This window comes from Theropithecus gelada, chromosome 4 (genome assembly GCF_003255815.1).
Source record: "Theropithecus gelada isolate Dixy chromosome 4, Tgel_1.0, whole genome shotgun sequence".
Classification (NCBI taxonomy): domain Eukaryota; kingdom Metazoa; phylum Chordata; class Mammalia; order Primates; family Cercopithecidae; genus Theropithecus; species Theropithecus gelada.
In genome coordinates, this window is record NC_037671.1 from 131,163,098 (window position 1) to 131,175,183 (window position 12,086).

At 35.6% G+C, this 12,086-nt stretch overlaps 1 protein-coding gene across 1 annotated transcript in view; it reads right to left on the reverse strand.

Moving 5' to 3' along the window:
- SLC22A3 (solute carrier family 22 member 3) overlaps positions 1–12,086 on the reverse strand; it is a 106,439-nt gene that overhangs the window by 43,292 nt on the left and 51,061 nt on the right. Inside the window, exons 3-5 of the mRNA XM_025382431.1 lie at positions 3,467–3,621; positions 1,764–1,932; positions 492–609 (exon numbers count right to left, since the gene is read on the reverse strand). Coding sequence (XP_025238216.1) covers positions 492–609; positions 1,764–1,932; positions 3,467–3,621 — 442 coding nt within the window. The remainder of the gene's footprint in view (positions 1–491; positions 610–1,763; positions 1,933–3,466; positions 3,622–12,086) is intronic.

Genomic DNA, 12,086 nt, shown 5'->3' on the forward strand with positions numbered 1-12,086 from the left:
GCTCTGGTATGAATAAACAGATTTTTTTCAGGGCCAAACTTAAAGCTTTAAATTACAAGTCAAAAAAAGGTTTTACAGTTTGTGCAATCAAGATGAGTGATTCAACATTATGGGGCTTACAGTAAGTAAAGTATAATAATTCAAGTAACTTGGTGCAATTATTAAAATATGTACTGAAATGATCAATTAGCCTTGCCTATAATGCTAATACAGCTTCATAATCATTTCTTCTTTAATATGTCCTATGATTTTTCCCAAGATTTTTTTCAGTTAAGTCATATTGAAAATGATTTCTCAGATGTTTGATTGTGTGTGTGTGTGTATACACACACACTCTATATACATATACATTTTCTATATATATATTTTATATATATACAAACATATATATTTTGCACATAAATTTAAGAAGCAACATTAAGTACATAAGTGGCAACAAAATCAATTTACCTACTTTAGCAATATTTGTTACTCATACTAAATGAAATTACCTGTGAGTAATTTGATGAGAGGTATTTCCCATTGCACTTAGCAATGCGTCTCAGGATCTGTAATGCTTTATCTCCTTTCTTCCGAGTAATCAGCCAACGGGGAGACTCGGGGACAACCCTGGCAAAGAAGGAGGCTTTTGTGAGTTATGTCTAGGAATTTCAAAATCTAAAATCTATTGCCTTGATTTTTTCTATCAAAATGGATCTTGCAATTAGATATAAATTTGGGAGTCAATAAGATTTGATAATAGGTCCCTGAAACACAGATTATTCTTGCAAGATTATAATGGATGGGAAAAAAATGCTAGCTTGATAATTGAATCATTGCTTATCAAAATAATCAATATGACATTGCTCTTACAAAACCAGGCTATCTTACAATATATTGATTCCATATATGAAAAGAATTGGGATTTAGTGAATATTAAGAAAAGCTTAGGAATCTGATTTATATAAACTGACTTGCCCATATATTAAAATTAAATTAGAAGAATCATTAAAACATGTTCATTCCAATAAAAATCAAGTGCTGGCTGGGTGCAGTGCTTCACGCCTGTAATCCCAGTACTTTGGGAGGCTGAGGCAGGTGGATCATTTGAGGTCAGGAGTTTGAGACCAGCTTGGCCAACATGTTAAGACTCTGTCTCTATTAAAAATAGAAAAATTAGCTGGGTGTGGTGGTGCACGCCTGTAATCCCAGCTACTTGGGAGGCTAAGGCAGGAGAAGCACTTGAACCTGAGAGGCAGAGGCTGCAGTGAGCCGAGATTGTGCCACTGCACTCCAGCCTGGGCGACAGAGTGAGACTCCATCTCAAAACGACAACAACAAAAATCAAATGCTTATCTGTTGCTTTTTGATAATGTAATTTTTTGATGCTCTTAACATTTCCTTATTCCTCAGAGAATTTCTGAGTAACATTAATTTGCTTTATAGAACACACAGAGAAGCAAATAGACTTCATTGCATTTAATTTGCATGTTGAAATACTGGCAGATATGGTTTGTTGCCTTATAGTTTTCATGAAGCTATTTATTACAAAACAAAACATAATGCACTACCATACTTAGAATTTTGTGTTCTGGTATTTTGTTTTGTTTTGTTTTTTTGATAATTATTAATAAAATCATCAACAAATACTCTCTATAAATCCTAAAATTCTCTAAAAATTCTCAAAGCAGCAAATTTCCTTTATTGCTTTCATTTTCATGTTGGTTTGGAGTCTAATTTCTGTGGAATCAGTATAAATATGATGATAACCAAAACCACATTACCAGTAATAAAGGAGGAAGAGAAAGCTGGGTAGCGTGATGGCTAACTGGATTCCTTGCCAATTGGGGATGAAGTAGGCAATTCCAGGGAGAATTATGATTCCAAGGGTAAAAAACATTTGAATCACGATTCCCACAATCCTCCTTTGTTTCGAACCTACTATTTCTGTCACTAAAGGAAAACAAACACAAGAGGTCACAGAAGCACAAAGTCAGCTCCAAAATAAACAAACAAATACAGAGACGTTACACCTGTTACATCCATCAGCATTGCTAGAACACGCTAGCACTCAGATACCGAGGTTTCCACACTTGTAGAAAGGATGGAGGTGTCCTTGATACTAAATGCTTTTATCCCACTCTTGCCTCTGCCACTTATCACAGGCACTTGCCATGTTCCTCTTATGCACCCAGCCCTGCAATCTTCTGGGTACAATAGGGAAATATGAAGAATACATGTGTCGGTTTTAGGAAAGCTTCAGTGATGATTATTTTAAAAGGTAATTGTAATTATCAAAACTTAAATATGTTAAGATGGCTACATTGTATCACTGTATCTCTAGAGATATGCACCTTCTAGTCTCCTTAGAAGATTCATTATAAATATTAGACTCTACAAAGACTTTTTGTTATCACAAGACAATTTCTATTAAATGATAATTCTTTCCACAGTGTTGTACTTTTCGTTGACAATATTGCCTAAAAATCACATGGGAAATTTTATTGCTGAAATCTTTTCCTTTCCTGCCCCTTCCCACTAATTGGTTTCTTTTATTCTGATTATCCTGGGATAAGCTACTTTACTGTTGCCCTCAGATCACAACTTTGCAGATTCATCTGGACTGAGTCTCCTTAAAAATGCCTTGCATTCTAACGTTACTCTTTCTGTTCCAGACAGTGACAACCAATCCCTCTAATAATCTTCTGTCTTTCTCCTACTCACAGAAAGATCTTAAAAGGTCTCCAAAATGTGCGCTGCTTGGAGATTGCATAGCAGTGACAGAAGAGAGTGGGTGTGCAAAGATCTGCAGCCATAATTTAAGATGAGAATCCACATTTTCCTGGTCAGAAATACACCACTACTCTAGGTGGCTGGTCCCGAGCTAGAAATGGAACCAAAAGGAGTAGCCAGGGCTTTCCCAAGGGATATGAGAGAAAAGTAAAGTGAACTTTTTCCTTCTTCCATCCCCAGAAGGTCAAACTTTCTGGCTGTAGAAGATATCCAAGGGTCACAAATGAACTTCTCATTTTTAGAACATAGTTCTCCCATAGTAAAAAGTTCCCCACTTATACAGAAAGAGGAGAGTTGGGAACACAGGAAAGTAATCTCAAACTGTACCACAGAACACAGTGCAGACAAAATGCTTTAAAAACGCCTCAAGAAGCTACTGAGATTTTATAAAAATTAATCTCTTATAAAGCAAACTAGAAACCATATTATAACAGTACAGAAGTACTTAAAAGTAGTTTGCCCCAGTGTTTTATAATATTCTATGTTTGGCTCCCAAAGTAAGATGGTATTTCAGTTTCTAAAGCACTCAGAATACTACCTCTGAGCTCTCCTATCTGCAGAAATAATTACTGTAGCTGCAGTGAAACCTCCTTTGTTAAAGGACACATGAGGAAGAGGAAGGTTGATTAACTAGCACTTGTTGGCCATCTGGCCCTAGTTTCCAAATAGAGAAGATGGTGTAAGAATGTCTTACCAATCACGTAGCAAGTCATCCATGTCCCCTTTCCAAACACACCTTGCAGGAAGCGGAAGATCACAAACACAGGGAAGTTTGGTGCAAAGGCCACCACAACCCCAGTGACGCCAACACCAAGGCAAGAGAGCAAGTAAATGACGATCCTGCCATACCTTTTTGAGAAAGACAGGAAAAGAGCTCGCCTTAAACATTTTCTTCAACACAATGGGAAAATATAACATAAAATATGACATCATATTATGTTATTACATTATTTTAAAAATGTTTTGCAGAGACAGGGTCTCACTATGTTGCCCAGGCTGGAATCACAAAATTTAAAGCACAGAATGCATCCTTTGTGATTGCAGTTTCTGAAAAGATGACCCTCCTTAAAACTATTGTTTCACGTAGAGTCTCCCCAGTGGTAAGGATTTGACACTTTCTAACATTTCTTATGTGTCAAGTCATAAGGACAGAGAGGCAGAAAGAAGGAGCAATGGTGTGTTATGGCCAGAAGGCCTTGCCTTGAATCTCACCTCAACCATCTACCAGTCATAAGACCTTGGACTAATTCCTAAGGTCTTCAAAACAAAGGTTTTGCTTGCTTGTTTTTGTTTTTTCCACTTTTTCCTAGAGGTAGGTTGTAGAGGGGATCAAATAAGATGTGAATGTGAAAGCGTTTTATAAACTACAAAGTTCACAGCCAATGTCAGTGGTTCCTAAATTCTAAATTCTGTATTTTATTTTCACCATTGGCATAAGTGTTATTAAATAGTTCAGGAAAAGGAACAAGGTATCATGCACAGCATTCTGAGAGTCTGGTGTTAATTGGTTCAGCATAGAGGTGTCAAATTATTGTCTGGTAAATGTTTGCTAACAATATCCATTAAGAGGTTTGATTCTATGACATCTATGACAAATTCATAAAAATGTCCATAAAATAGGTACATATAGCATCTTGCTTGAGTCAGCAGAGTAGAGTTGGAAATAGCCTTAGTTTATCTAGATTTTTTTAGTGGACTCTGTGTCCCCTGCCCCTACACATGCACAGCATTCTCCTCGTTAACATTGCCCATGGGAGTGGTACACCTGCTGCAATTGACAAACCTGCAGGGACACATAATCACCTAATGTCCACAGTTTACCTTTGAGTTCACTCTTGATGTTGCATATTCTATGTGTTTTGACATGTGTATAATGACACATATCCACCATTAAACTATCTAACAGGATAGTTTCTCTGCTCTAAATATCCTCTGTGCTCTGCCTATTCATCCCTCCCTCTCCCCACTCCCTAGCAACCACTGATCTTTCTTTTTTTTTTACTCTCTCCATAGTTTTGCTTTTTCCAAAATGTCATATAGTTAAAATCTTATAGTATGTAGCCTTTCCAGATCAGCTTCTTCATTTAGTAATATGTACTTACGTTTCCTCTATGTATTTTCATGACTTGATAGTTCATTTCTTTTCCATATGGAATAATATTCCATAGTCTGGATGTATCACAGTTTGTCCATTCGCCTACGGAAGGGCATCTTGGTTGCTTCCAAGTTTGGGCAATCATGAAGAAAGCTGCTATAAACATGTATGTGTAGGTTTTGTGTGAACATGAGTTTTCAACTCTTTTGGGTTGGAATTGGAATACCAAGGAGGAGAACTGCTGGATCATATAGTAAAAGTTTGTTTAATTTTGTAAGAATTACAAACATGTGTAAGAATTTTGTCATCTAAAGTCACTGTTTCATTTTGCATTCTCACCAGTAATGAATGAGAATTCCTGTTGTTCCACATCCTAGTCAGCATTTGGTGTTGGCAGTGTTCTGGATTTTGGCCATTCTCATAGGTATGTAGTGGTATCTCATTGCTGTTTTAATGGGCATTTCCCAGATGATATATGACACAGAGCATCATTTCATATACTTATTATCATCTGTATACTCTCTTTGGTGAGGTATCTGTTAAGGTCTTTGGCCCATTTTTTAGTTGGGTGGTTTGTTTACTTATTGTTGTGTTTTAAGAGTTCTCTATATATTGTGGCTAACAGTTCTTTATCAAATATTTGTCTTTTATTAATATTTTCTCCCAGTCTGTGGCTTGTCATTTCATTTGTTCTCTTGATAACGTCTTTCACAGCACAGAAAATTTTAATTTTAATGAAGCCCAGCTTATCAATTCTTTTTTCATGGATTATGCTTTTGGTGTTGTATCTAAAAGGTCATCTAGATTTTTTCCTATCCTGTCCTCTAGGAGTTTTATAGTTTTGTATTTTACATTTAGGTCTGTGATCCATTTTTTTAAAGGGTGTAAGGTCTGTGTCTAGATTCTCTCTCTCTCTTTTTTTTTTTTTTGGCGTGTGGTTGTCCAGTTGTTCCAGTACCATTTGTTTTCTGCTTTGTCAAAGGTCAGTTGACTATATTTATTATCTATGTGGGTCTATTTCTAGGCCCTCTATTTTATTCCATTGAACTATTGGTAGAGGTCTATTCTTTCACAAATACGACACTGTCGTGATTACTGTCGCTTTACAGTAAGTCTTAAAGCGTCAGGCAGTGTCAAGTCCTCTGGCTTTGTTCTTCTCCTTCAATACTGTGTTGGCTATTCTAGGTCTTTTGTTTCTACATATAAACTTTAGAATTAGTTTGTCAATATCCACAAAATAACTCTGTAGGATTTTGATTAGTATTGTATTGAATATGTACATCAAGTTGGGAAGAATGGACATCCTGACAATATTGAGTCTTCCTATCCATGAATGTTGAATATCTCTCCATTTATTTAGATAATCTCTGATTTCTTTCATTAGAGTTTTGCACTTTTCCTCACATAAATCTTGTACATATGTTGCTGAGATTTATATCTAAGTGTTGTGTATTCTTGTGGTGCTAATGTAAATGGCATTGTGTGTTTAAATTCAAATCCTACGTGTTCATTGTTGGTACATAGGAAAGCAGTTGACTTTTGTGTATTAGCCTTGTACCCTGCAACTTTACTATACTCACTTATTAGTTTCAGGAGGTTTCTGTTGTTGTTGTTGTTAATTCTTTTGATTTTCTACATAGACAATCATACCATCTGTGAACAAAGACAGTTTTTATTTCTTCCTTCCCAATCAGTATACCTGTTATTTTCTTTACTTGTCTTATTTATTGTATTAGTGGGGGCTTCCAGCATGGCATCGAAAAGAAGCTATTAGAGATGACGTATTTGCCGTGTTTCTGATCTTAGTGAGAAAGCTTCTATACAGTTTATCATCATTAAGTACGATGTTAACTGTAGGTTTTTTCATAGACATTCCTTAACAAGTTGAGGAAGTTCCCCTATATTTCTAGTTTACTGAGAGCTTTTGTCATATATAGATGTTGGATTTTGACAAACACTTTTCTGCATCTAAAGATATGATCATGTCATTTTTTATTCCTTAGTTTGTTGATGTGATGGATTACATTAATTGACTTTAGAATGCTGAACCAGCTTTATGTACTTGGGATACTACACACTTGGTATGCTACGGTATCTGGTTGTGGTGTATAACTTTTTTATACACTATTGGATTCTACTTGCAAAGTTTTGTTGAGGATTTTTGCACTTACGTTCATGAGATACATTAGTCTGTAGTTTTCTTTTGTTGTAATGTCTTTGTCCAGTTTAGGTATTAATGTAATGCTGGTCTCAGAATAAGTTAGAAAACAATCCTCCTACTTCTATCTTTGTAAAGAGTTTTTAGGGAATTGGTAGAGTTTCTTCCTTAAACGTTTGGCAAATTCACCTGTGAACCCATCTGGGCCAGGTGCTTCCTGTTTTGAAAAGTAATTAACAACTGATTCAATTTATTTAATAGATATAGCCCTATTCAGAGTGTCTATATAATCTTGGGTGAGTTTTGGTAGATTGTAATCTTTCAAGGAATTGGTCCATTTCATGTAGGTTATCAAATTTGTGAACACAGAGTGTTCATAGTATTTCTTTATTATCCTGTTAATGTCCATGGGGTTGGTCAAAATGTCCCCTCTTTTATTTCTAATATTAGTAATTTATGTCTTCCACCTCTCTCTCTCTCTCTTCTTTCTTTTTTCTTAGTCTGACTGGAGGCTTATTGATTTTTTTTATCTTTTCAAATAACCAGCTTTGGGTTTTATTTTCTCCATTGATTTCCTGTTTTTAATTTTATTGATTTCTGCTCTAATTTGTTTTTTTTTTTTCTTCTACTTGCCTTGGGTTTAATTTGCTCTACTTCTCCAGTTTCCTAAGGTGAAAGCTTAGATTATTGATTTTATATATTTCCTCTTTTCTCATATATGTAGTCAATGCTATAAATTTCCCTTTAAACATTGTTTTTGTTGCATTCCAAAAGTCTTGAGTGTTTTCATTTTCATTTTGTTTAATATACTTTTTAATTACTCTTGAGATTTCTTCTTTGACCTATGTGTTACTAGAAATGTGTTGTTTCATCCCCAAGTATTTGGGAATTTTCTGTCTATCCTTTTGTTATGAATTTCTAGTTTAATTCAACTATGGTCTGAGAGCAGACATTGTATAATTTGTATTTCTTCAAATTTGCTAATATATGTTTTATGGCCCAGAATGTGATTTATCTTGAATATTGCATGTGAATATTTCATGAGAACTTGAAAAACTGTTAATTGTCCTGTTGTTAGAGAAGATTGTCTAAAGATGAAAATTATATTCTGTTGATTGATGATGCTGTTGAGTTCAATTATATCTTCATAGGCTTTCTACCTGTTGAATCTGACCATTTCTGACAAAGGGATGTAGAAGTCTCCAGTGAAATAGTGGATTAATCTATTTCTCATTCCAGTTTTATTACAGTTTTTGCCTCTTATAATTTTATGCTTTGCTACTAGGCACATAGATATTAAGGATTATTGGCTTCTTGGAGAATTGACCCCTTTATCATTATATAATGCCCCTTTTTATCCCTGATAACTTTCCTTCCTCTGAAGTCTGCTCTGCTGATAATAATATAGCCACTTCTGCTTTAGTTTGATTACTGCTATCACGGTATAGTTTTCTCCTTCCATTTACTATTAATGTATATGTGTCTTTATATTTAAAGTGTATTTCTTGTAGCCAACGTATATAGTTGGGTCTTGTTTGTTGATCCACGGTGAAAATCTCTGTCTTTTAGTTGGTGCATTTGGACCATCTTACATTTAAGGTGAGTATTGACATGGTTAGATTAATGTCCACCATATTTGTTATCATTTTCTATTTGTTTCCCTTATTTTTTATTCTTATGTTTGTATTCCACACTTTTTTCTGGCTTTTGTAGTTTAATTGAACAGCAGTTTATACGATTCCACATTTTCTTCATTTTTAGCATATCAGTCATGTTTTTTTTTTTAAAAAAATCGTTTTTTAGTTGTTGCTACTAAATAAGAAACATATTTTTCTTATTCTTAATTGACCTAACAGATAACAGTGTGTTCACTTATTCCTCTCCAACACCTTTCCTTTATGTAGATCTGGATTTCTAACCTAGATCATTTTCATTCTCTCTAAATAATTTCTTTTAATATTTATTACAAGGCATCAAATTCCCTCAATTTTTGTCTAACAAAGTCTTTATTTCTCCTTCACTTTTAAATGATAACTTTGCAGAGTATAGAATTCTAGATTGGAATTTTTTCTCAACACTTTAGGTATTCCACTTTCTTCTTGCTTACATGGTTTCTGAAAAGAAGTAGAATATAATTTTTATCATTGCTCTTTTTCTATAGTAAGAGATTCCGCCCCTCTTCTTTCAGAATTTTTCCTTTATCTTTAGTTTGACTATGATATAACTAAGTATACTTTTTTATGTTTATCTTGCTTGATTTTCTTTGAGTTTCCTGGATCTGTGGTGTCTGACATTAATTTTGAAAAATTCTCAGTCATTATTGTTTAAAATATTTTTTTTTATTTTTCTCTCTCTCTTCTCCTTTTGGTATTCCTATTACACAAATGTTATATCTTTTGTAATTGTCCCACAGTTATTGAACATTCTGTTCTGCTTTTTCAGGTTGTTGTTATTTTGTGTGTGTGTGTGTGTGTGTGTGTGTTTTCAGTTTTGGAGGTTTCTATTGGGATATCCTCAAGGCCAGAGATTCTTTCCTCAGCTATGCCCAATCTCCTAATAAGCCCAGTAACAACATTTTTCATTTCTGTTACAGTGTTTTTGATCTCTAGCATTTCATTTGGTTTCTTTTTTTAGCATTTCCATCTCTCTTCTTACATAGCCCATCTGTTCTTGCATGCTACTTTATGCATCAGACTTCTTCGCATAGTTGTTTTACATTCCTAGCCTGATCATTCCAACATCCCTGCCATATCTGAATTTAGTTCTGATGCTTGCTCTGTCTCTTCAACTGGGTGTGTGTGTGTGTGTGTGTGTGTGTGTGTGTGTGTGTGTTTTGGCTTTTAGTATGCCTTGTAATTTTTTCTTGATAGGTGGACATGGTGTACTGGGTAAATGAAACTGCTGTAAATAGACCTTTAGTAATGTGGTGAGGTGTTGGGGGAGGGAAGGCATTCTGTGGTTCTATGAGTAGCTCTCAGTCTTTTAGTGAACCTATGCCTCTAACCAGTGAACTTCACAAGTGCTTCTCTATCCCTCTCCTCTTAACTAGGGGAGAAAGGCTATAGGGGGCTGGAGCTGAGTGTTTCCCTTCTTCCAAATTAAAAGTTAGAGGAGGCTAGAATTTGGTGTTTCTCTTTCTCCACCTGGAAGGCTAGAAGGGGCTGGAGTTGGTATTTCCCTTCCCCCAGATCAGTGAGGCTCTCAGAAAACCCCAGAAGATTAGGCTCTGGTTAAACATCTTCTCCTGAGGGCAGACGTTGTTAAGAACAATGTTCTGGCATATTTCAAAATTGTTCCTTTTCCCCTCTGGCTGCCAGAGCATGAGGAATTTTCCTTAATATTCACCTTTATAACCTTGTAGAGCTTCAGGTGGCAAAACAAACAAACAAACAAACAAACAAACAAAAAATCACAAAAGCTTGGGCCCTCCTTTGAGTGAGTCCCTCTAGAGTTTTTAATCCTCCAGGTCATCCACACTGATCCTCTTGGAATTCATCAATTACAGCTCATGTTTATCTACCCTGGCTCTCTCAAGGAGGTTTCTGTGCCTGTGTTACGATTCTCTGTATTCTCCTGTCTTTCTATTTAGTGGGGCCGGGAGCGGGGGGACAGGGTGGTGCTGAAGGCAGCAGTTTGCCCTGTGCTTTCACTTCTCTTATGGATCTAAGAAGAATTATTGATTTTTCAGTTTGTTCAGCATTTTACTTGTTGTCAAGGCTGAGTGGCAAATTCTAAGCTCCTTATATGCTGAACAGGAATCCAGAAGCCCCAATCTAGATTTTTAAATTCACTTTCCACCCTTCCTATATTGTACTCTCATTGACAAATGGCCTATTAAGTTATCTCTTGTTCTTCCTTCACATGTATAAATAATGGATATGGTGGAAGAGAAGAAGCCAAATGCAGAGTTATTCACGACTCCTCCTTCTCCCAGGTCTGGCCCCTCCCCTCCAATGCAGCATGTCCTGTATGAGGACAGATGCTCAATCACTTATGAAAATACAGGTAGGGGAAATTCCCCACTTTAGTAAAGTTAATTTAGTTTGGAGATATGTTTGCTGACTGAGTAAGATTAAAAAAAACACAGATGAAGCGAAACCTACTATCTAAATTAGAAAGAGTAAAAACAAAACAAAATAAATAAATATTTAAACTGCACAGTTCCAAATTGTAGCCAGCAAAAAAAAAGAGTGGCATGCAGGGGAAATTAGGAAAGGAAAGATGAAACTTGAAAGGGCTAGAAGTAGGACAGGAGAAAAGGACATCAATAAAAAGAAGAAAGAGGGAAAGGGCATCACACACGAAAGGATCCAGCAGAAACTCACATGCAAAGAACAGCTGTGGAGAGGGCGAGAGAGAAACATGAAAGAGAAATAAAAAGTGACAGAAAATGAAACTCAAGGCTCTACCCATTTTGAAGCACTGCTCTGATTAAACTCAGATCTTCAATTGGCTACAGGATGTGGGACCTTTTGTTGCTCTATTAGCTAATTAATTGCTGTTTGCAGTTCTCTAAAAGGTACACTTAGTATCACCCACTGAATGGTACAGTCACAAGAACCCACCATGGGCTGGGCTGGATTAACCAGTATAATATTAGGCCAGATATGGCCATGAGTCAGAGATAGATTAACCAGAACAATATTAGGCCAGATACGGCTATGAGTCAGCGATTCCCAGTCTATACTCCTATTACTCCTGCTAAGGGGGATAGAGAGGAATATTAAATTACCGCAAGTATTTTCATAGTTAGAATTGGGATAAAAATAGAGTTAAACATGAATACAATAACTAGCATCAATAATGTTAAGGAAGAAGAAAATTTAAATAGAAAGCATGACTGTCTTGAATATATACACTCACCATGCCTGCCATTGGGCAGTTGCATTTATGAATACAACATAATAGAAAAAAAACTCCTTTAATGGATTTTGGAAAAATGTTTTTTTCACAGAGTTTCACATTTATAGAAAAAATATAAGGATATCTTTAAAAAAATTAGGTGAAACAAATTTGGAATAGGCCGATCTTATGACTAAATTAATAAAACCACAACCAGTA